Genomic DNA, 25,490 nt, shown 5'->3' on the forward strand with positions numbered 1-25,490 from the left:
GTGTTTCGTATTGGGGTTTTGTAGGCATTGGGATTGCGGCTGAGTAGGGGTGTAGCATAGGTTTGGCTGCCTGAGGCGGTTCTCAATCAGAGTCAGGTGATTCTCGTTGTCTCTGATTGGGAACCATATTTAGGTAGCCGGGGTTTCACTGTGTATTTTGTGGGTGATTGTTCCTTTGTGTTTGCACCAGATAGGGCTGTTTCGGTCACATGACGTTTATTGTTTTTGTAAGTTCGTGTTTCTTTATTATGTAATAAACATGGATTGCAAATAGTCACGCTGCATTTTGGTCCCATCCTTGCTACACCTCTTCTTCAGAGGAGGAGATAGAAGAAAGCCGTTACAACATACAACTATTTTTGATTGTCAACCCAGCAGTGTGATTGGATAGCAGGCACAACGTTATGGTGTTTGCCCAGATAGAACGTTAAAAACAATTAATTATAAACATACTTAAAAAAACAAAAACAATCTGACATCTCACATGTAAAGGACCACCTAAAGAGCAACTATGTGAATGAACTATTTCCTTACCAAAATGTCAGAACCTTATAGTCCTAAGGTCATGAAGTAAAGAATTGCTGTGTGTTTGGTTCAAATGAGAAACACCCTTTGAATGAAAACCATCTGAGTAATGAACTGTTTATTATGCTTCAGACCTTTTCCATCAGGACTAACCAGCAGCTGGTTAAGTCTGGTCTGTTCTATGGCTTATGTTCAGACTCTGGCCTAGAGAGGCCTGGTCGCTGTCTCTGTTTAGCTTGTACACTCCTTGCCACTCCTGTCATTTGCCAAAGGAGAGGCATGTTAGCTAAAAAGACCTTGGCAAAAGCCTTGGTAAACGCCTTAAGGGAAGTGCACAAAAATAAGGAGTATGACTAAATCATAAATCATCATAAATCAAGTCTTTTTGCTTAGACCTACTTCACCAATGTTGTCCATCTAACAGGGTCGGGGTCAATTCCATTTCAATTCAGAAAGTGAAACAAATTCCAATTCCACATTTTCCATATTAAAGAGCATTGAGCAGAACCGAAATGTCAGTGTATTTACTGAATTGACTGGAATTTAAATGGATTTGACCCCAACCCTGATATCCTAGTAATTTTATCCTAACCTAATGCAATGGATGATATAGGCTAGGCCCCACATGCTATTGTAACATGGTATACCTCGGGCTGTCGTCCCTCTGGGTGCAACTCAGAACCAGTATGACAGTGGATAGCCTAAACATTCATAATTCTCTGTGTATTCCCAGGAGATATTATTCTCGTGTAAAACATACAAGTGTCACGAACCGGCTCAAAGCCCGTAACAAAAGGGAGACAACGTGGAGATAAGGAGTAACAAAAGATATATTTATTAACTAAAGCAACTAAGGAAAATATACAATGGTGTGTGTAATCAGTAATCAGTAGTGTAAGTGAGTGTTTTGCATGCATGAATGTGATAATGCAGGGTGTTGAAAGATGTTGTCACAAACAACCCAAAAACCACCAAGAAACACAACAAAATCCATAAAGGTGTCTGCATGGAGAGAGTCTCCTCCATGAATCAGGAAGCGGTCTATTTATCCTGGGACACACCTGGCCCAGGTGTTTCCCATGAAGCTGACGACCCTCCCAACTCCGCCCACCGGCATCCTAATAAGGAAACAAGAACAAAGACAGAATACGGCAGACAGAGTGGGAGGGTCGTCACACAAGTAACTGCCAAAATAAAGGAAACAATATTATGAAGTGTGTTAATAGGGCATTGGGCCACCATGAGCCATCAGAACATCTTCAGTGTACCTTGGCATAGATTCTACAAGTATAGGGGACGCCACAGTTCTTCCACCAGAAATACCATAAGTTGATGTTTTTTTGTTGGTGGTGGAAAATGCTGTCTCAGAATCTCTCAAGAATCTCCCATAAGTATTGAATTGGGTTGAGATCTGGTGAATGACACACACACACTTACTTTAAATCACCTATGCTTCTTTGAGACCCCGCTTTCAAATCACCAAAATCTCTTCTAGTCATGGCAGACAAAATAATGGTCAACTGGGTAGTTTTCTACATGACCCTAAGCATGATGGGATGTTAATTGCTTAATTAACTCATATTCACTTTCTCTCTCTCATGGACTTCAATGTTTCCCTTATTTTGGCAGTTACCTGTGTATCTCAATAGCTGGATATCTTAGGGGTGCTGATACAGCTGACACACGCCATATTACCAAACTTAATTATGACGGATGTTATTTACACACCATCCACTCAAGGCTATGATGATGAGAGTTATTATCCCGCGTCCCAAATGACCCGACAGAGTGCACTACTTTTGACTAGAGCCCTATAGGCCCTGGTCAAAAGTAGTGCACTAAATAGGGAATAGGGTGCAATTTGGGCTGCAGACATTGTCTGTGTGTGTGTGTTTCATCTGCCACCAGCGGCATCACTGATGAAAAGGGTTTAGATTTTCATCCCACATTGAAACACCACTGACACACAGTTGAACAAACTATGGACAGGGCTGTATAGGCTGGCTACAGCTGAGGTTATTCTTGAAAATATAGGCCTACGCACACGGGCAGACAGACAGATGACACACAGGGTTTGTGAGGAGGAGGGGTAGGGATGGAAGAGGGGGTAAGGATTGAGGAGAGTTAGGGACGAGCAATACAAGCCACCTTAGTATACAAAGTGCAGGGGCAATACTTTCTACGACAAAATAAAAAGTTACAGACTGCAGCTTTAACATGACCTTTTCCAGTGTTTTACTGTTCAAATAAGACATTTCTTACAGAACATTTTCAGGAGAAAAAGAGACAAGACACATTGTAATGGATCATTTGTCTCCAGCACGTGGGGGCAGCAGTCCCAAGAGAAGACCCTGCTTCTGCGAGGCGCTGCCCATTAGCCACTATTTATTTACAATTCACAAAGTAATACAGGAAGAAGTTTCTCTTTCAATACAGATCAATCCTCTTCTCTAGCTTTTCCTCATTTTCATCACATCAGATTCACCCATCCCTCGTTCTTTCAGTCTTTGGTTTCCACTCCCAAACATGGCATACAGCAGGAAACACTCCTACATTCAGTTCTCTTTTCTCTCAGCAACTCCTTTAAAGGGGAAGTTCAGGATTTTAGGAGCTAGCGGTTGGCTAACGTTTGTAGTGGTTGTTTAAAAAGCCCTGAAGCATTGATACGTTTCTTCTGGCCCCATAGACTACTTTCAGGATGAGAAACCATCTGACAAAGTTGTAAAATAGTGAACTTCCCCTTTAAGTTAACTGTTAACATATTCAAAACGTTGTTTGCTACTTGTGTATTCAGTATGTTGTAGTATGTTGTTTCTACCTATAGGTTCTATAGGGTGCCGTTCTGGGTGGCAGTTTCTACCTATAGGTTCTATAGGGTGCCGTTCTGGGTGGCAGTTTCTACCTATAGGTTCTATAGGGTGCCGTTCTGGGTGGCAGTTTCTACCTATAGGTTCTATAGGGTGCCGTTCTGGGTGGCAGTTTCTACCTATAGGTTGTATAGGGTGCCGTTCTGGGTGGCAGTTTCTACCTATAGGTTCTATAGGGTGCCGTTCTGGGTGGCAGTTTCTACCTATAGGTTCTATAGGGTGCCGTTCTGGGTGGTAGTTGGTTAGTCTATATGAGGGGGATATCCTGCCAAGTAATCGATTACAAGGATCCAAAATTCCCCTAACTTCCCCAAAATGCCAAGTTTTTCAACAGGTCATTGTTGGGGATTCAGGATGCCCTGCTTTCCCCCCTACCGATTACAAGAACATTCCTGGATAAACTGAGATTTTGAAAAGTTCCCAGAATTTTTCAACCAATAATGAAGGAACCTATATATTAAATCTTCACTTATCAGGTCGGTTCCAGAACACTTGGCTGAAACTCTACTCCTTTACAGATAGAATGAGTTGATCTAGGATAAGAGTAGTCCTATTCACACGTGTTCTTCCCTGTGATAATATGGCTTCAGAAATGAAGGGTCCAGCAGGACTTTGTATTTGTGCGTTTGACTCATGGCGGCTGATTCGAAGGCCGTGTGTACGTAGTAAATGTTGCTAAAAGTTACCATAGGATAAGTAACCACATGTGTATAAGTTACTATTTAAATGATTAGTTACCATAGGATAAGTAACCACATGTGTATAAGTTACTATTTAAATGATTAGTTACCACAGGATAAGTAACTACATGTATGTAAGTTACTATTTAAATGATTAGTTACCACACACAACTGTAAATGACTATAAGTGCTAGAAAGTGGTGCGTGGTCAGAAGGTTCCGTCCCAAATGGCACCGTATTCCCTATATAGTGCGCTACTTTTGACCAGTGACATATGAGCCGTGATCAAAAGTAGTACACTATATAGGGGCCAAGATGTCATTTGGGACACGACACACACTCTCAAGGGAAAGGTCTTCTGCTCCCTGTGGGTCCTGGCCAAAAGTAGTGCACTATATAGATGCCATTTGGGACACTACACAATCTCAAGGGAAAGGCCTTCTGCTCCCTGTGGGTCCTGGCCAAAAGTAGTGCACTATAAAGGGGATAGAGTGCCATCTGAACCAAAGCCCATAAATCTCAAGTCTGGTAGACTGGAGGTGTAACACACCCTCCTACCATCCTCAGAGGTTCTGTCCCAAATGGCACATTATTCTCAATATGGTGTCCTAGCGCTTTGCACTCAGTGTTCTAGCGCTTTGCACTCAGTGTTCTAGCGCTTTGCACTCAAGTGTTCTAGCGCTTTGCACTCAGTGTTCTAGCGCTTTGCACTCAGTGTTCTAGCGCTTTGCACTCAGTGTTCTAGCGCTTTGCACTCAGTGTTCTAGCGCTTTGCACTCAGTGTTCTAGCGCTTTGCACTCAGTGTTCTAGCGCTTTGCACTCAGTGTTCTAGCGCTTTGCACTCAGTGTTCTAGCGCTTTGCACTCAGTGTTCTAGCGCTTTGCACTCAGTGTTCTAGCGCTTTGCACTCAGTGTTCTAGCGCTTTGCACTCAGTGTTCTAGCGCTTTGCACTCAGTGTTCTAGCGCTTTGCACTCAGTGTTCTAGCGCTTTGCACTCAGTGTTCTAGCGCTTTGCACTCAGTGTTCTAGCGCTTTGCACTCAGTGTTCTAGCGCTTTGCACTCAGTGTTCTAGCGCTTTGCACTCAGTGTTCTAGCGCTTTACACTCAGTGTTCTAGCGCTTTACACTCCTATTTGATTTATTTCTCTCTTCCTCATTCAGTCAGTCACATCCACACACAGTCAACTCCAATGGGTTAAGTTGAACATTTCAAGTCAAAATACTCATATTCCTCAATGTCTACATACAGGCGGAGAAATACGTGAACACAAGCCCAGTCACTATCTCAAAGATGGAAAAGGCAGTTATTGTTTTAAATAGCATTGCATGAAACCATTTCTGGTGAATTTAATTCCCATTTCAGAATGCTAGACGTTAATCTAAATATAGCCCAGTGGTAGTCGTGACTATAGATATATCCTTAATGCTGAATCCACTGACTCCAGTCATCACACAATACAGAGGTCTTCACTTGGTCTACGTCCCCATGACCTCACCTTCCTCCCAAAGTGTGCCCTTGTTCACTTCCCTTCACTGGTTTGAAAGGAAATGACTGGTATAAGAAACATGGTGGAAACTAGCCCATTCCTCCACCAACCCAATACTATTAGATTAGTGGGACGTAGTGAACGAGTGCACATTTGAGGGAGAAAGTAGATATTATTGGGACTCTTTTAGATCTGTCCATAAAGTCAATGGAGGAGGGAGGTCGAGACTCAAAGCCCCCTAGTGGTTATAGTAGGGAAATGCAGAAATATAATTAATATATACAGTAACTGGACAGTTTATTAGGTACATCACCTCATTCACCAAAACTGATCGCTCCTACAGACAGTGAGTAGCGTGGCTGTGGCTTGCTATATAAAGCAGGCAGACAGGCATTCAGTTACTGTTCCATTGAAAGTTAGAATGGGCAAAACGAGTGACCTAAGCGACGTTAAGCGTGGTATGATTGCTGGTGCCAGGTAGGCCAGATCCAGTATCTCAGAAACGTCTGCCCTCCTGGGCTTTTCACACACGACAGTCTAGGGTTTACCGAGAATGGCGCGAGAAAACAAAACACGTCCAGTCAGTGGCAGTCCCATGGGTGAAAACAGCTCGTTGATGAGAGAGGTCAAAGGAGAGGGGCAAGAATGGTGCAAGGTAACAGGCGGGCCACAAACAGACGCAGTACAACAGTGGTGTGCAGAACATCATCTCAGACACACAACTTGTCGGTCCTTGTCACTGATAGGCTATTGCAGCAGACGACCACACCGGGTTCCACTCGCTAAAAACAACAGGAAGCAGCTCCAGCGGGCACACGATCACCAACACTGGACAATTTAGGAATGGAACAACATCTCCTGGTCTGACAAATCCCGGTTCCTGTTGCGTCAAGCTGATGGCAGAGTCAGAATTTGGCGTATGCAGCATGAGTCCATGGACCCATCCTGCCTGGTGTCACCGGTACAGGCTGGTGGCGGTGGTGTACTGGTGTGGGGAATGTTTCCTGGCACACCTTAGGTCCCTAGATACCAATTGAGAAAATAACTTTTCCGACACCTTGTAGAATCCATGCCCCAAAGAATTCAGTCTGTTCTGGGGGCAAAGGGAGTCCGACCCGGTACTAGATGGGTGTACCAAATAAACTGGCCAGTGAGTGTATATTTGAATTAAAGTGCCATGTACAGTATGTCTATAATAAACTATGTGAAAGATGGGGACTTGTTCTCTTATGTGAGAGGATAAGAGGAGGTCAGGTGTAGATGGGACACAGCTTTTGGCAACAAAAAACAAAACTTCACTTTTGCTAACCTTAACCTAATTCTCCTGAACTGCTACAACAATTCTCCTAACCTGCTGAGTAAGGTGAATTTTGACAAAAGCTGTATCTCTTCTAGTCAAAAATACTAGGGGGGGCTTTTATTTCCTGGTTAGTTTAGAAGGTCAGAGGTCAAATGGTCAGAGGTGGGGTTACTGTGGGGTGGTTATAGAGTTAGATAGAGGGGGAACTTGGCCCAAAGATAGGAGCTGAGCCTTCTAGTACATATCTATGGGGGTGGGTTCCTTGGGGACATTTTGAATGAAGGTCTTCCCTCCCTCTCTACTTCTCTCCGTCTCGGTGGTGCAGCCTTCTCTCGTACTGGCGCTTAGTGATGACGTATTTGAAGAACTCGTAGACGGACCAGCTGATGGCGGTGGAGGGCATCTGATAGATGATCCTGGCCTGGACGCCCTTAAAGAACGCCGCCCCACCCCCCATCCTGTACACAGTCCGGAACGCCTCCCCTAACCCCGAGATGTGGCGCCCCCCAGTGGCAGACGCCGTCCCTACACTCGCTCCAACCCCCAGCGCTCCTGGGACCTCAGCATGGACCGCTAGGGCCTCCTGGGTGTTGAGGAGGGTCTTACAGACATCCAGCGGGGTGGTGGCGGCGGCAGCAATGGCCCCAGCAAGCGCCCCAGAGATGACGTGAGAGGAGGGGTTGTACTGTCTGTGGGGGTTGAGCAGCTCCTGGAGGTACTCGTAGGTCATGAAGTGGAGAGCCTGGAAGGGGACGTTCATGGTCAGCTGGGTGGTGTAGGAGCGGTAGAAGGCCCCGGGGCCCTCACGCCTCCAGATGGAGCCCACGCAGTCAGACACGCCGCGGTACGGGGAGTTGTACATCTGCATACGCTGCTTCACCACTAGAAGGGAGAAAGAGACGGTTCAGAAAGAAAAAGAACAGATGTTGAAAACACACTGGAGCTTTTAAAGTACACAACCAGATAGAGAGGAAGGTCAGCCCAGAGGAAAAAGGGAGAGGAGAGAAGGTCAGCCCAGAGGAAAAAGGGAGAGGAGAGGAAAGTCAGCCCAGATGAGAGGAAAGTCAGCCCAGAGGAAAAAGGGAGAGGAGAGGAAGGTCAGCCCAGAGGAAAAAGGGAGAGGAGAGGAAGGTCAGCCCAGAGGAAAAAGGGAGAGGAGGGTCAGCCTAGAGAAAAAGGGAGAGGAGAGGAAGGTCAGCCCAGAGAAAAAGGGAGAGGAGAGGAAGGTCAGCCCAGAGGAAAAAGGGAGAGGAGGGTCAGCCCAGAGGAAAAAGGGAGAGGAGAGGAAGGTCAGCCTAGAGAAAAAGGGAGAGGAGAGGAAGGTCAGCCCAGAGAAAAAGGGAGAGGAAGGTCAGCCCAGAGGAAAAGGGAGAGGAGAGGAAGGTCAGCCCAGAGGAAAAGGGAGAGGAGAGGAACAGGTCAGCCCAGAGGAAAAGGGAGAGGAGGAACAGGTCAGCCCAGAGGAAAAGGGAGAGGAGGAACAGGTCAGCCCAGAGGAAAAGGGAGAGGAGGAACAGGTCAGCCCAGAGGAAAAGGGAGAGGAGGAACAGGTCAGCCCAGAGGAAAAGGGAGAGGAGGAACAGGTCAGCCCAGAGGAAAAGGGAGAGGAGGAACAGGTCAGCCCAGAGGAAAAGGGAGAGGAGGAACAGGTCAGCCCAGAGGAAAAGGGAGAGGAGGAACAGGTCAGCCCAGAGGAAAAGGGAGAGGAGGAACAGGTCAGCCCAGAGGAAAAGGGAGAGGAGGAACAGGTCAGCCCAGAGGAAAAGGGAGAGGAGGAACAGGTCAGCCCAGAGGAAAAGGGAGAGGAGGAACAGGTCAGCCCAGAGGAAAAGGGAGAGGAGGAACAGGTCAGCCCAGAGGAAAAGGGAGAGGAGGAACAGGTCAGCCCAGAGGAAAAGGGAGAGGAGGAACAGGTCAGCCCAGAGGAAAAGGGAGAGGAGGAACAGGTCAGCCCAGAGGAAAAGGGAGAGGAGAGGAAGGTCAGCCCAGAGGAAAAGGAAGGTCAGCCCAGAGGGAAAGGAAGGTCAGCCCAGAGGAAAAGGAAGGTCAGCCCAGAGGAAAAGGAAGGTCAGCCCAGAGGAAAAGGAAGGTCAGCCCAGAGGAAAAGGAAGGTCAGCCCAGAGGAAAAGGAAGGTCAGCCCAGAGGAAAAGGAAGGTCAGCCCAGAGGAAAAGGAAGGTCAGCCCAGAGGAAAAGGAAGGTCAGCCCAGAGGAAAAGGAAGGTCAGCCCAGAGGAAAAGGAAGGTCAGCCCAGAGGAAAAGGAAGGTCAGCCCAGAGGAAAAGGAAGGTCAGCCCAGAGGAAAAGGAAGGTCAGCCCAGAGGAAAAGGAAGGTCAGCCCAGAGGAAAAGGAAGGTCAGCCCAGAGGAAAAGGGAGGTCAGCCCAGAGGAAAGGGAGGAGGAGAGGAAGGTCAGCCCAGAGGAAAAGGGAGAGGAGAGGAAGGTCAGCCCAGAGGAAAGGGGAGAGGAAGGTCAGCCCAGAGGAAAGGGGAGAGGAAGGTCAGCCCAGAGGAAAAGGGAGAGGAAGGTCAGCCCAGAGGAAAAGGGAGAGGAAGGTCAGCCCAGAGGAAAAGGGAGAGGAAGGTCAGCCCAGAGGAAAAGGGAGAGGAGAGGAAGGTCAGCCCAGAGGAAAAGGGAGAGGAGAGGAAGGTCAGCCCAGAGGAAAAGGGAGAGGAGAGGAAGGTCAGCCCAGAGGAAAAGGGAGAGGAGAGGAAGGTCAGCCCAGAGGAAAAGGGAGAGGAAGAAATAACAGGTGATGGTAGGACAGAGAAGAAAATAATAGTTGAAAGGAAAAGAGTAGCACATCTAGTCAAAACAGAGATATTAGGCTTTTAATGAGGGATACAGTTGGGACACACCATCAAGGGATTCCCCATTGCAGCCAATCAGAATGAGATGAAACCAGTCTCTAAAAGAAACGCTACTTAGGAAAGTAAAAGGAAATGGGGCTTATGGAATTCAGAACACCAGAAAGTTCAAAGCGTCCAATCCCGTCCCTAGTGACCCAGCCGGTGGACCAATGGCACAGCTGGCTGGCACACCTGGGCCCGGTCAGGTTGCTATGGAAACACCAATCACCATGGCCACATGCGTGTGAGCCAGCGGATGTTAATGGTATAGAGCTATACACTTGAGGGAGCAGGATGTAAACACACACCTGCAAACCGGTCGACTAATGACACTCACAGATGTGTGTTCCGATGTCCCGTTAGTTAGACGATGCTAACCCTCAACACTGATCTAAGGCCAGTTTTACTTTTCCTGCCCTCAAGGTCAAGGATAGGATATGACTCATGTAAGCTGATCCTATATCTGTGCCTACTAGCAACTTCTACCCAGGTGCTGCTCCTAATGGGCAACCGCAGTCCAGTCTCAGAGCTCCCCCTAGTGTCCTGTAGCAGTATATAAAGAGTTGTGCTATAAATATTCAGACAGAGAAGGGATTAGTTCTATTAATGTATCAGGGAGTCTGACGCTGCAGATATCTACAGTGTGTATCAGGGAGTCTGAGGCTGCAGATATCTACAGTGTGTATCAGGGAGTCTGACGCTGCAGATATCTACAGTGTGTATCAGGGAGTCTGAGGCTGCAGATATCTACAGTGTGTATCAGGGAGTCTGAGGCTGCAGATATCTACAGTGTGTATCAGGGAGTCTGACGCTGCAGATATCTACAGTGTGTATCAGGGAGTCTGACGCTGCAGATATCTACAGTGTGTATCAGGGAGTCTGAGGCTGCAGATATCTACAGTGTGTATCAGGGAGTCTGAGGCTGCAGATATCTACAGTGTGTATCAGGGAGTCTGAGGCTGCAGATATCTACAGTGTGTATCAGGGAGTCTGAGGCTGCAGATATCTACAGTGTGTATCAGGGAGTCTGACGCTGCAGATATCTACAGTGTGTATCAGGGAGTCTGAGGCTGCAGATATCTACAGTGTGTATCAGGGAGTCTGAGGCTGCAGATATCTACAGTGTGTATCAGGGAGTCTGACGCTGCAGATATCTACAGTGTGTATCAGGGAGTCTGAGGCTGCAGATATCTACAGTGTGTATCAGGGAGTCTGACACACTGTAGATATCTGCAGCGTATCAGGGAGTCTGACGCTGCAGATATCTACAGTGTGTATCAGGGAGTCTGACGCTGCAGATATCTACAGTGTGTATCAGGGAGTCTGACGCTGCAGATATCTACAGTGTGTATCAGGGAGTCTGAGGCTGCAGATATCTACAGTGTGTATCAGGGAGTCTGACGCTGCAGATATCTACAGTGTGTATCAGGGAGTCTGAGGCTGCAGATATCTACAGTGTGTATCAGGGAGTCTGACGCTGCAGATATCTACAGTGTGTATCAGGGAGTCTGAGGCTGCAGATATCTAGTGTGTATCAGGGAGTCTGACGCTGCAGATATCTACAGTGTGTATCAGGGAGTCTGACGCTGCAGATATCTACAGTGTGTATCAGGGAGTCACCAGAACATCACATCCATCATTTATTAGGTCCTCAATCAGCTTTCTGAATTACCATAGAGGCACCAGAACATCACATTCATCAACATTTTGAAGATTTGCACCTCATTTGTGTAGCACAAACTAAAAGCTGATCTACCTAACTGTGTAGAGACCACAGTAGTTCCCAGAGTTAACCATCCCTGAGACGGTGTGGTAACACATGTCTAACGTTTAGTGAAGATGTTCGGTGCAGCGGGGGCTTTTTGTAAAAGGGCTTTAGAAATGAATAAACATAGCAATGTATCAACCTGCGTGACATCAGCAGAATGCAGTGATGAGCACTGAAATGGTCCCCCATAATAAAACACAGTGCACTATGACCCGCAGTACACTATGACCCGCGGTGCACTATGACCCGCGGTGCACTATGACCCGCGGTACACTATGACCCGCGGCACCTAACGGCTTTAATGAAGTGGCAGCTGCGTCCATACAGATGATGTCACCGTAGTCTACGGCCGATAGGAACGGCAACTGAATAACCTGCGTTCTGCTATTTAGCGAGAGGCAGGACCTATTTCTACAGAAGACCATTTTAAATTCTCAGCTTTTTACTAACTTATCAATATGCTTTTGAAAAAGACCGCTTTCATCTATCCAGACGCCCAGATATTTGTAAGCAGGGACACAATCAATATGGACGCCATCCAAAATACATGCTTAAGTCAGAGCTATTTTTACATGTGCTCCAGAGAACAACATGTGCTTAGTTTGACCTGCATTCAATACTCATTTCAGGTCAGTAAACTTTCTGTTATACAATGAAGGCAGACCGCCTGGTCAACCGTAGGGAATAATCACATAAACAACTGTATTACCGGCATACAAGTGCAGGTTACAGTGTTTTTTTACAGACACCTCGATACTGTTAATGTAAACAGTACAAAGTACAGGACCCAGAATCCACCCCTGCGGGACACCTTTTGTAGTATCCAGGAAACCTGATACACATTGAGTTCTATCTGTTAAGTCATTTTTAAACCAGTTACATGCAGGCTGGTCCAGACCAATTGAGGAAAGACACAGAATTGGCAGTGATTGATCAACAGTATCGGAAGCCTTTGAAAGGTCAATGAAGAGGGCAACACAATGTTGCCTTTTAGCCATAGTTAACCACATCCAGGAGAGATGCAGCAGAGACGGTGCCTTTTAGCCATAGTTAACCACATCAAGGAGAGATGCAGCAGAGACAGTGCCTTTTAGCCATAGTTAACCACATCCAGGGGAGATGCAGCAGAGACAGTGCCTTTTAGCCATAGTTAACCACATCAAGGAGAGATGCAGCAGAGACAGTGCCTTTTAGCCATAGTTAACCACATCAAGGAGAGATGCAGCAGAGACAGTGCCTTTTAGCCATAGTTAACCACATCAAGGAGAGATGCAGCAGAGACGGTGCTACGACCTGGTCTAAAACCCAACGGATGTACATTTAGAATACATTTCAAAGATAACAAAGATCTTAGCTGAAAATGAATCAACGATTCTAATAGTTTAGCAAGACAGTTCAGAAATAGCACAATCATTATTTAGGTCACAAGGACATTATTCTGGTGACATGATGATCGATGCTTGGCTGCAGTTTGTGACAATTTAAAATAATCTTGCTCTTTTGTCCAAAATCATCTCATCATCTAGGCTAGAGCCCTGCACGGGTATGAATCATTTTAAGACCAAGCCCTACCCCGCTGGCTTCAGCCAAAAGTAAGGCCCGGCCTGGCCCTGCCAAAAGTAAGGCCCGGCCTGGCCCTGCCAAAAGTAAGGCCCGGTCTGGCCCTGCCAAAAGTAAGGCCCGGCCTGGCCCTGCCCGAAATCAGAAATAGCTGTTAGTTAATCCATAAGCTGCTCCTCTGTCTGTCATTCACTCCCTGCGCACAGCTCGCTCTGCATGCACTCCGCGCATGGCGGCGCAGAGTATCCATAGCAACGGCTCAGCTTGGGCTGCTCTGCTCAATAAAGAGACATGCACACACAAAGTACACACAATACACACACACAGTACGCGCACAAACACACAAAGTACACACCCACAATGTATGCACGCACACACACAGTACGCGCACACACACACACAGTACGCACACACACAGTACGCACACACACAGTACGCACACACACAGTACGCACACACACAGTACGCACACACACAGTACGCACACACACAGTACGCACACACACACACAGTTTTACCTTCTGCTGGGTTCATGATTGCATCATGGAGTACAGTGGCCATGCAGCCTGCCATTCCTGTTAAAAGAGACAGCAGAGGGTAGAGAGATGGTTGGTTACCAGTGCAGTAAGACCAACACACAGCAGTAGAGAGATGGTTGGTTACCAGTGTAGTAAGACAAACACACAGCAGTAGAGAGATGGTTGGTTACCAGTGCAGTAAGACCAACACACAGCAGTAGAGAGATGGTTGGTTACCAGTGCAGTAAGACAAACACACAGCAGTAGAGAGATGGTTGGTTACCAGTGCAGTAAGACCCACACACAGCAGTAGAGAGATGGTTGGTTACCAGTGCAGTTAGACAAACACACAGCAGTAGAGAGATGGTTGGTTACCAGTGCAGTAAGACCAACACACAGCAGTAGAGAGATGGTTGGTTACCAGTGCAGTAAGACAAACACACAGCAGTAGAGAGATGGTTGGTTACCAGTGCACTAAGACCAACACACAGCAGTAGAGAGATGGTTGGTTACCAGTGCAGTAAGACAAACACACAGCAGTAGAGGGATTGTTGGTTACCAGTGTAGTAAGACCAACACACAGCAGTAGAGAGATGGTTGGTTACCAGTGCAGTAAGATAAACACACAGCAGTAGAGAGATGGTTGGTTACCAGTGCAGTAAGACAAACACACAGCAGTAGAGAGATGGTTGGTTACCAGTGCAGTAAGACCCACACACAGCAGTAGAGAGATGGTTGGTTACCAGTGCAGTTAGACAAACACACAGCAGTAGAGAGATGGTTGGTTACCAGTGCAGTAAGACCAACACACAGCAGTAGAGAGATGGTTGGTTACCAGTGCAGTAAGACAAACACACAGCAGTGGATGCTGCAACTTTCCTTCATTTGTCGGTCTCTCAGTGACCGTTGGTTAAATTAACAACATTGCTAATACCTCTAAGGTACAGTATGTATGTCAATGTCTCAGGGAATGTGTGGCTGTAACACCGTACCATTAGCAAAGTGGCTGTTAGCTCCCGGGTGGACCACGTTGCTGAGTGAGAACTTGAGTTTCTCATAACAGGCAAAGTACAGAGCATGGGCTGGCCCCGCCCCTATCGCCATGACGTTCAGCCCCCTCACAGGTCGCCACACCCCCTCGGTACGCACGATCTGACGTAGCGCGTCCATCACGTTACGGTAACGCGCCCCCGGCTCGGGCTGCAGGCTCTGCATCCGCGTCTGGAGGGGGAGGGGGAGGGAGAGCGAGGCAGAGAAAGAGAGAGAGGGAGAGAGAGAGAAGACAAGGGGGGATAAAAGGGGGGAGGAGAGTGACAAAAATAATGTAGAAGAGGGGGCGGGAGAAACGAGAGGAAAGGGCATCAATGCATGGTCAATCAACTCTTTCAAAGTTCAGCTAATTAGTGGGTCAAGTGATAAGTAAGAGAGCAGTCACAGTGCAGTTCACCAGGTGCAATACACTAGACATTTCTCTGTATACCCTAACAGTATGTTCCTGTTTACTGGCTCAAAGTCAGTTAGGTAGATAGATGCATCACAATGCCAAGACATAATAACTAGGCCTGAGGCGACTGGGTTCCACCCTTCCTCTGTCAACAGGGCACCAGTCACTGTGTCACAACAGAATAATGCTCTGTATGGGAAGGATGGAGCAATAACCAAACTTCTGAGATTGCATCAAGAGTAGAATAGCCTCCTTTATCCAATCACAGAGGACACCAAGATGGAAGGGTGGGGAAATGACTTCTGGAGGGCAGGGATGGAAATTCCCACTCATGACAACACACACTTCTGGGAAACGGAAAGTCAGAATGAATGTGGAAGAACAGTGTTTTGTTATATATATATAACACAAGGCTCTACTTTCATTGTTTCCAAAGTGGTTGTAGGTGTTTTATTTTGCAGCGACAGATCACACAGGCCTTACATTTTAAAGGCCCTTTCTGCACCTCACCAATTCTCAGAACCAATACAACCGTGTTAGATAGACCTCCACACCAGTCTGTCCTTGGCATCCCACTCCAACCCAAGGTTACTAGAAACACTGAGCTAACAGTCAACACCATCTCTACACAATCACACGTACTACCATGTTTATTTCCATTTTACTGCCCTGTTCGTTTTCACATGCGGCGTCATCTACGCCCTGTGGAAGTTGCAGTGCACACACACACACACACACAACGCAAACATAGCACACGTGTGCTATGTTTGCGTTGTGTCTACAGCAACAATGGTTCACTTTCATCCCCCACTCCTCTTCAGGAAATGTAAACATCAGAACACACCCGGTTGCATAACGTTCATGTGACCAGACTTAGCACTACCCTGGTATAGACAGACCCCTGAGAGTCCAGCTTCAGGGGGAAATGAAAGGATAGGAGTTAACTTCCCCTGGGAAAGCCCCCCCTTTCTGAATTATTTCTTGCCCTCTCTCTTTCCCACCCTCGTCTCTCTGGTCCCCCTCGTCTCTCTGGTCCCCCTCGTCTCTCTGGTCCCCCTCGTCTCTCTGGTCCCCCTCGTCTCTCTGGTCCCCCTCGTCTCTCTGGTCCCCCTCGTCTCTCTGGTCCTCCTCGTCTCTCTTTCCCGCCCTCGTCTCTCTTTCCCGCCCTCGTCTCTCTGGTCCCCCTCGTCTCTCTGGTCCCCCTCGTCTCTCTGGTCCCCCTCGTCTCTCTGGTCCCCCTCGTCTCTCTGGTCCCCCTTGTCTCTCTGGTCCTTCTCGTCTCTCCACTATGTTGAGAAGCCCTAGATGTGCAGTCCAGTCAGGCCACAGGCCCCTGCAGCAACAGAGTACAGTACACAGGACGGGGAAACCAGCTCAACATATTACTGGTCTTCTCTCCTGTATGAGAAACCTTGTATCCCAAATGTCACCCTGTTGCATAGCCTATATTTCAGTACCTCTGACTGGAGACCTACTGTAAGGGCCTTGGTCAAGTAGAGCACTATAGAAGGAATATGGTGTCATTTGGGATGCACACAAAAACAGTGTTTGGCCTTGTCTTGTGAGGAAAGTCATGGTTGTCGTGGCTGCCATTGACACTTCATGTTGGTTTATACTCAACTCAAGCGCTCATGGTTGTTATAACACTCATCCTCATGGCTCAGAACAGGGTGACTGTGTCCTAAATGGCACCCACAGGCCAGTGTTACAGCACCCTGTACCCTGAATAGTGCACTACTTTTGACCAGAGTCCTATGGCACTACAAAAGGAATACACTGCCATTTGAGACAGAGAGAGACAGTGACACACCTTGTAAAAAGGTCCCAGCAGCAATGAGGAAACAGCGAGAGATGGGAAAGAAGAGGCGTCAACGCGAGTTCCTTTATTTAACCACGAGTGACGTCTGTCAGAGTACCGTTTCAACAAGGCAGGACTCTGGGCTGGGAAATCAACCAGATCAAATGAGGAAGTAGTGGTCTCTAACTAGCCCATGAACACCAGTATCAGCCTTACAGCAACCCAATGACTTGAGACATGTCCCTAGTAAATGAGTGACAGGAAAGTGTGCAACAGTCCAGATTGATCCTGAAAAGGTCAGGACAGTGAAAATACAGTGCCTTGCCTTCAGACAGTATTCACACCCCTGGACTATTCACACATTTTGTTGTACTACAGCCTCAACTTAAAATGGATTCAAATGTAGATGTTGTGTCACTGGCCTTCACACACACACACAATATCCCAGAATGTAAAAGTGGAAATATTATATAAAATATAAAAATGTGCTTCAGTCACATAATAAAGTTGCATGGACTTAAACAATGTGCATAATAGTGTTTAACGTGATTTATGAAAGACTACCTCATCTCTGTACCCCACACATACAGGTGGAAGGTCCCTCAGTCAAGCAGTGAATTTCAAACACTGATTCAACTACAAAGACCAGGGAGGTTTTCCAATGCCTCACAAAGAAGGGCCCCTATTGGTAGATGGGTACAAAAAAGAAGAAAAGCAGACATTGAATATCCTTTTGAGCCTGGTGAAGTTATGAATTACACTTTGGATGATGTATCAGTAGACCCAGTCACTACAAAGACACTTCCTTCTCAGTTGCCGGAGACGAAGGTAACCGCTCGGGGATTTCACCATGAGGCCAACGGTGACTTTAAAACAGGTGCAGAGGTTAACGGCTGTGATGGGAGAAAACTGAAGATGGATCAACAAACTTGTAGTTACTCCACAATACTAACCGAAATGACAGAGTGAAAAGAAGGATGCCTGTACAGAATGTAATAATCCAAAACATGCATCCTGTTTGCAATACGGCACTAAAGTAAAACTGCAAAAAAATGTGGCAATGAAATGAACTGTATGTCCATAATATAAAGTGTTAAGTTTGGGGCAAATCCATCACAACACATCCCTCACTGAGTACCACTTTCAAGCATGGTGGTGGCTACATCATGTTATGGGTATGCTTGTCATCGGCAAGGATCAGGGAGTTTTTGGGGGGATAAAGCTAAAGCTGAATAGAGCTAAGCACAAGCAAAAACCTATAGGAAAACCCGATTCAGTCTGCTGAGAGACCAATTCACCTTTCAGCAGGACAATAACCTAAAACACAAGGACAAATATACACTGGAGTTGCTTACCAAGATGATATAGAATGTTCCGGAGTGGCCTAGTTACAGTTTTGACTTAAAAATCATCTTGAAAATCTATGGCAAGTCTTGAAAATGGCTGTCTAGCAATGATAAACAACCAATTTGACTGAGCTGGAGACGTTTTTCATAATACATGCTCTTAGAGACCCAGAAAGACACACAGCTGTAATTACAGCCAAATGTCAGTCTAACATTATTGACTCAGTGGTGTGTCTACTTATGTAAATGAGATATTTATGCATTTCATTTTCAATACATTTGCAAACATCTCTAAGAACATGTTTCACTTTGTGAATATGGGGTATTGTGTGTAAATGGGTGAGAATAAAATGATTAAATACATTTTGAATTCAGTCTAACAACAAAATGTGGAATAAACCAAGGGGTATGAATTATTCCTGAATGCATTGTAAAAAAAAAGTGTACATTTATTTTACCTTTATTTAACTAGGCAAGTCAGTTAAGAACAAATTCTTATTTTCAATGACGGCCTAGGAACAGTGGGTTAAATGCCTGTTAAGGGGCAGAACGACAGATTTGTACCTTGTCAGCTCGGGGATTTTGAACTTGCAACCTTCTGGTTACTAGTCCAACGCTCTAACCACTAGGCTACCCTGCCGCCCCAGGTGTGACGGGCCTTATGGTTGGCCAGGGCTCCAAAGCTTTCAGCCATTAATAACTGATATAAGGCAGACTGCTCAGAGCCAAAAGCAGAGACCACAGTATACAGTGGTAGTATGGGACAGTGGTATTCTAGACCAAAGGGTATGTATGGGTGTACCATGGTTGTACAGGACAGGGGTATTCTAGATCAAAGGGTATGTATGGGTGTACCATGGTTGTACAGGACAGGGGTGGAAGCTTGAAGCCCGTGGAAGTCAGACTCTTACAGGATTCTTTATTAAAGGGCCAGTGCAGTCAAAATATGTTGTTTCCCTGTGTTTTACATCATATTGTACAGCAGCTGATGAAACTAACACCATAAAAAAACTAAGTTATTTCATGATAGTGCTGGTTGAAAATACAATCAAATACAATCTAGCATTAGAATGTACAGTACTAGAGGCCACCAAAGTAGGCAGAAATAAAAAGCTTAGCACCCCGAGCCCAGGGGAGCCTGCCTTGCTACTTTTTCTATCTGGCTGGCTACTCCATGTTCTTTCTGAAAATACTAGGTATTCTAGACCAAAGGGTGTGTGTGTATCATGATCGTATGGGGCAGGATTATAAGGTAACAGAGGTTATAGGTGTTCAGTTGAGGTTCTCATTCTCACCCTACAACCTATTAATCTGTCCAGGTGGTGAGAGATCAGGGGTGAGGACAGCCAACTGGTGCCAAACCCTGTTTAAACTCAAACTAGTTGGATCAGTCAGTGGCTGGACAAAGTTCAGATACACAACCTAGCTATGCAAATAGGGCATAGGATGAACCAAAAACTCCATGTTGAGTTGAGAATCAATGGCATCCATTCTATAAAATAGCTAGATTTATCTGCAGCTCTGTTTCAGTGAACCCTCCAGCGGTAATAACTCAAGTAAAAGCTTGTAATCATGTGCAACAACAGCAGCCCAGCTGACATCAGTGAGTAGACAGAGAGGAGTCTATATTGAGTATCTCCAATCCAGGGCCTTGTGACCAACATTCACTTTAACCAACACTAACCAAATACTTTCCCTTCTCCTTGTGGATTATGAAACAAAGTGTTGATTATGCAATGCTCTAGCCTAGCTCGATACAAATATGGATTTGATGACAGCCATAACAACTATGTGCCTTTATAGCCTTTAGCTAGTATTACTGCTACAAAACAAACCTGTGTCATATAGTTAGATTGACAAACTTCAATGCATTATAGTTTGGAGACTAGGAATGTATACAGTGTGAGGCAAGTGTGTACAACTAACTAGGCCCTACATGGGTACATAAGAGCACTTTGTGTGATACTTGGTTAGGAGGCTAACGTTTCATTACACACTTCTCAGTGTACATGTGTGACATAAACTGGCTGGCTCCTCTCCTGTCGGTCAGCTAACATTAGGAAGTTAACTAACGCGGCTAATGATTAACCTTGGCTTAAAAGTACAACTACATTTTAAAAATAACAAACGAGCAGCCTAGATCATTATTTGGCGACATGTCACTTTCACCTTCGCTAGTTAGCAACCTACTCGAGCTCAGGCTTGGGCCTACCAACGGGATGTATGTCAACAACGGCTGAGATTCTGAATAACACCGTTAACTAACACACTAACTTAGTTAGCAATTTAAACAACTGCTGGTGGCTCCTCTGACAACGTACATGTCACCGGGGAATGTGTATATGTGTTATTTTAGCAACACTTGTGTGCAGACGTGCTGTATCTACATAATTAGTTAGCGAACTATTCCTCCCCTCTTTCCATTCTGGAATAATTGTGAACAGCTAACTAGCCTCAGACACCGGTAACTGACGCTACAAGCTTAGCTACATAACAGCAATCAAGCGCCTGGCTAAAGACTTATTTCTTCATGTTGACTAGTTCGTTTTGTATTTAACCTCTGTTCTTTTACCTTAACACAGTCGATGGGATACATTAGGCAGTGTTCCATGATGCCAGCCACGGCGCCGGCTAACATGTGTGTACTGGTGGCTACACCCTGGGGGAGCCCCTCGTAGTCTATTTCGGTCTCCGTAGCAGCCACCGTGGGCTCTGGGGCTGCTCGGAGTTGCAACACCGCAGTAAAGTCCGGTTCCGCTGTTATCCGTGGCGGTGACAGACCACCAACAAACCCCTCCGTAGCATCCAAAATCCTCCCGCCGAGCCATCGAATGTCTGCCCCTGCAGCTCCAGCAGCAACCCCGGCATCGACGCTTGGTGTGTCCACCCGCCTGGACACGAAACCATTCGCTTCCATGCAGATACGATATAGTAAAGTCCAAGCTGCGCGGTTATTCCTCGGTTTCGACACTTTCGCCGCCAATCTCTTGAGGGTTGTCGAGGATAGCTCCAGCCGATAACGGGCCCCACCAGACCGACACTGGCTCAAGGGGAGGCTAAAGTCGGCAAGGGGAATAATGCACTTGGCGGACTGGAGAGGGCTTGTCAGTGAGTCACGCCGGAAACGGTTACATGATTGTGTATTTCACCGGTCAAACATTATGAAATATGGAATGAATCCCAGCGATTGGCTGATTTGCAGTATAATTATTCATAAAATAAGGCGGGAATAGACCAAAGGGGAGGGATGTGGAAGGCTGGCAGTGACAATTTTATAATCTCCATTTTGGTAACCACAGCAGTCACATGTTTTACAGTAGTTGTTTCCGAATCCAGGGTGTGTGTAATCACCACCAAGGTCAATCATTTGATTCAAATGACATCGGCGCTTATTGCTCATTGGGTTTAGTTATATTAAAATGTGTCCCCAACATTGGCTTCGAAGGTCATCACTGTTCTGTCTACTGTGAAATTACTGCGTGAAATGATGCATGACAGGCTCACTGTGCATGCAATGGAAGCAATGCAAGAATGTAAATGTATGCCGATAAATAATATACATCAAAAGATACACAACAGCTATAGATTTTAAACTGACCAATATCAATATGCATTGGTCAAACATGAATGTACAAAACACACGCACCACACGGGGGCATCATTCAGCACATTGGACAGCGACGTGTTCCGTGACGTGTCCACGTCGGCTACCGGAAGCTACGTCATCTGATGGATTTAAAGCTTTTTATTTTATTTTGCTGGATAAAGATTAATCTCGTTCGAAGAAAATTGATTTTTGTCGTTAATCTGTGACTCAGGGGTAGGATCCACCCGTGATTAAAACGACTGGTATGACGTGACGGCCAGTGTTAATTTGTATCAAAGTGAGTATGGAACGGTGACAATGTCACAATGTATGACTATATCTAGCCACCTGGCTACAGCTGTAACATTCACCGGAAGCCGGTTAGTTATCAGTATTGTTGTTCTAGTTTTAGTCAATCCAAATCGCTATGTTAATACAAATTCTCTGCACAGGCCACATATTCATTTTTTGTTAAATTGCATTCAGTGGGTGAATTGAGATTAGTTTAGCTTGTAGAGCTAACAATTTACTGGCAAGTAATACATCTTACATAACGTAAAACACTGTTTAAATAATATATTAACTCGTTGGCAGAGCAACCTGGACTCAGGGGTAGACGTAACATGTGGGGGGGATGTATTAATGTGTGGATGCCCATCATCCATTTCGTATGATATGTTACGAATTGCAATTCGTTAGCTAGGTGGCTAACGTTAGCTAGGCTAGAAGTTAGGGGTAGGCGTAAAGTTAAATGGTACGTGGAAGGGTTAGCTAACATGCAAAGTAGCTAATGGTAGTACGTACTTGCAAGGTTGCCTAAACATCAAACTGTTGCCCTGGTTTCTGCATGGATATTTTGTTTGAAAGAAGTCGCTGTAAAAAAGACTCCATAGTCTCTACAGGCCAGAATGTTGATAAAACATGTATTTGAGGTTACTTTACAGGTTGTCCTTTTGTCGGAAAGTAGTGGGGATCACATGTACACAGTAAAGTATTGTTAAATAAATAAAATACAATTGTTTTGCGGCACTGGTAGGTTCTGTCATGTGTATTTTCCATCTCCTGACGCATTTCATGTGATGCACAAAAATTTAACAGTAGCTGAATGTAACCAAACAGACCAAAGCACATTCCCTCACAGTCAGCTGGAAGTGCTTGTGAAATTTGCCAGCTGATTGCTTGGGACAACATCCGGTCTGTGCTTGACATCCGGTCTGTGCTTGACATCCGGTCTGTGCTTGACATCCGGTCTGTGCTTGACATCCGGTCTGTGCTTGACATTCGGTCTGTGCTTGACATTTGGCCATTGTTGACATTTTGTGCAAGTTGCGTGCGAATTGCGTCTGCATTGAAAATACAAACTCATATACAGACCAGACATATTTAGCCTCAGATTACCTTCTACATAAGGATAAATCAGCAGACAACAGGTAATGTACATTCAAATGAATTTTTTTCAATATTCTGACTTCTGATGGGACTGTTCACAAAAAGTGAGCCTACATGTTAATGTCAAGAAAGGAGTTTACTTCTCGTATTCATAGAGGCTAAAGTTGTCCGTGATGAGATTCGAACGCACAACCTTTGGGTTGCTAGAAGTTCGTGTTCTACACCCACCCTGACCAACCACACTCTTTTCATTTTTTCCTTATGTGACCATACCAAACGTAACATACTCATTTGAGTTGCCTGGATTTTTGTTTACTATGTTATGTCTAGTCTATGAGACCAGTCTGGGCAGAGGTAGGAGGGTGCGTTTCTATTGCACATGCATGTACAGTATCTATTCCTGTTGACACTGCTTTGAACTCAACACATCTAGCTAGTTGGCTGTTCCTTGGTGCCTCTGAATTATGAATGATAGGCCTAGCTACCTACGTTTCATGTCCACAACTAACTTGAAGGGATACGTGGTGACAGACTTTTCTTCTGGCGTGACTATCTCTATGTCCTTCTCTCCAGATCACCAGGGGAAAGCAACACCTGGGTCCACGTAGTACGTTCCCAACCATGAGGAGGTGACAGCCAGATAACTCTGCTGCTAGGTCTTGCTGCTTGGACATATGGCAAGGTAACACACTCTTTATTTGTGGGTTGTATTATTAGCCAATCTAGCTCGAATCTCCACCCGATGGTAGGATAACCATCCATCGAAATACAGGGATATGTCTAGAGCTAGACCAGGGGTAGTATGTCTAGAGCTGGACCAGGGGTGGTGTGTCTAGAGCTGGACCAGGGGTGGTGTGTCTAGAGAGCTGGACCAGGGGTGGTGTGTCTGGAGAGCTGGACCAGGGGTGGTGTGTCCATAAACACTCTTCCCAGGTGGTGGATCAGAGAGGATAAAAAAAAATAGAACAACAAGTGAATCGGCACACTGGTATAATAGTGTTCTCAAAGAACAACGTCTGGACCACAAACTGGTTGTTCTTCAGAAGGACCACGAGGCAACACACTAACTGGACTGCTGTGTTCACGTGATGGCAGGATGTGAACTTCAGCCTGTGTTTAGGTGAAGAGGTCTAATGTTTATGATTGTTTGAAATGTTACCACGGTGTTATGTTATACAGAACTAGTAATGCAATAACTGTGCTTGTCCATGCGTTATGTTGTAATAGGCTATATCTATGAAAGTAATGAAAACCTCCTCCTCCAGGATCACTTTCTCATGCCTGCCAGCCTCCTGGTACTGCAGTGTGTCCTTGCTGTCTCTGGGTTGTGTGCCCAGGCAAAGGGCCTTCTTCCTGGTGTTCCTCACCTGCTCTGCCCTGGTTTTCCTGGGGGTCTACCAGACTGAGCTCTGGGGGCCCCAGCGCCACAGGGGACACGTCAACAAGTGAGTGAGACGTCAGATGAACGGACAGACCGAATGACAAAGAGAGAGCGAGAGACACAGGCGCACACACACACACACACACACACACACACACACACACACACACACCAGGCAAAGTGTTTGCACTACACTACTACTAAGTCAACCCAGACTCTGCATTCATAGTGTATGGTGTCTAACATGTTTCTCTCTCCATCTCCCGCTGTCACCCCTAGATACCTCTCATCTGTGGAGACCATGGAGGCGACTGATGTCACCAACGCAGCTCTAAACTATGGGATCGTGGTGGACTGTGGCAGCAGCGGCTCCAGGGTGTATGTGTACTACTGGCCCCCCCACCATGGAAACCTCCACACCCTGCTGGACATCAGGCAGATGAGGGACCACGACCGCCACCCTGTGGTCAAGAAGATCAAACCTGGTGAGGAAAGAGTGGGGGGGGGGGGGGTACAATAACAACAGCAGAGAACAACGTAACTGTTGAATGACCAGGAGAAAAGGATGTGATCCTCGCCAATGCCGTTGCCACATCACAGCAGAAACTATTTGTCTTTACTCTGTCAGATGCCCCTCTACCTCTTTACCTCTGGTACAGGGAGAGCTAACATACAGTAGCTAGTTACCGGTAACTGCCAAAATACAGGAAGCGCCAACAGAAAGTGCCTTAGTAGGGCTTTGAGCCATTACAACTGCCAGAACAGATTCTACAATCTGTGTCTGGAACTCTACTGGAGGGATCTTCCATTAGAAATTCCTTCATTTGATGTTTTGGGTGGTGGTGGAAAATGTCTCCGATGCAACCCAAGAATCTCCCATAAGTGTTCAATTGGGTTGAGATCTGAACACACACACACTTTAAACACACTAAGCTCCTTTTGGACCCCTTTCTCAATGTCCCTGAGATCCTTTTTTTCTAGCCATGGTAGCC

General features: G+C 46.1%; 2 protein-coding genes across 5 annotated transcripts in view; one reads left to right on the plus strand and one right to left on the minus strand.

Moving 5' to 3' along the window:
* Window positions 1–2,824: 2,824 nt before the first annotated feature.
* On the minus strand, window positions 2,825–21,251 carry LOC116358918 (mitoferrin-2). Of its 2 annotated transcripts, XR_004206530.1 has the most exons (5): window positions 20,715–21,246; window positions 14,547–14,775; window positions 13,555–13,611; window positions 3,386–7,743; window positions 2,825–3,343 (listed from the first exon to the last, which is right to left on the minus strand). XR_004206530.1 is itself a non-coding variant. In XM_031811317.1 (4 exons), exons 1-4 carry the CDS (start codon window positions 21,057–21,059, stop codon window positions 7,160–7,162), a joined length of 1,215 nt encoding a protein of 404 aa, XP_031667177.1. In that variant the 5' UTR covers window positions 21,060–21,251; the 3' UTR covers window positions 2,825–7,159. The 2 variants fall into 2 exon arrangements, 1 of the variants encoding a protein (XP_031667177.1); XM_031811317.1 differs by having other exon boundaries at window positions 2,825–7,743; window positions 20,715–21,251.
* The window catches only part of LOC116358917 (ectonucleoside triphosphate diphosphohydrolase 7-like), a 33,558-nt gene continuing 28,906 nt past the window's right edge, over window positions 20,839–25,490 (plus strand). Inside the window, exons 1-4 of one of the 3 annotated variants that reach the window (XM_031811310.1) lie at window positions 20,839–22,026; window positions 23,691–23,799; window positions 24,383–24,562; window positions 24,778–24,983. In XM_031811310.1, the coding sequence (XP_031667170.1) occupies window positions 23,792–23,799; window positions 24,383–24,562; window positions 24,778–24,983 (394 nt within the window). In that variant the 5' untranslated portion in view covers window positions 20,839–22,026; window positions 23,691–23,791. Of the gene's footprint in view, window positions 22,109–23,690; window positions 23,800–24,382; window positions 24,563–24,777; window positions 24,984–25,490 lie in introns of all 3 variants that reach the window. The other 2 variants (XM_031811309.1, XM_031811308.1) reach the window with 2 other exon arrangements.

Source organism: Oncorhynchus kisutch, unplaced genomic scaffold (genome assembly GCF_002021735.2).
Source record: "Oncorhynchus kisutch isolate 150728-3 unplaced genomic scaffold, Okis_V2 Okis01b-Okis20b_hom, whole genome shotgun sequence".
NCBI lineage: Eukaryota > Metazoa > Chordata > Actinopteri > Salmoniformes > Salmonidae > Oncorhynchus > Oncorhynchus kisutch.

What these genes read in the sequence shown, in the direction of transcription:
- LOC116358918 (XM_031811317.1), bottom strand. Translation starts at nt 21,059, where the DNA reads ATGGAAGCGAATGGTTTCGTGTCCAGGCGGGTGGACACACCAAGCGTC. An exon ending in ATCCCATCGACTGTGTTAAG is followed by an intron (nt 14,776 to 20,714) that starts GTAAAAGAACAG and finishes CTCCCCCTCCAG; the next exon opens with ACGCGGATGCAGAGCCTGCA. An exon ending in TAACAGCCACTTTGCTAATG is followed by an intron (nt 13,612 to 14,546) that starts GTACGGTGTTAC and finishes CTCTTTTAACAG; the next exon opens with GAATGGCAGGCTGCATGGCC.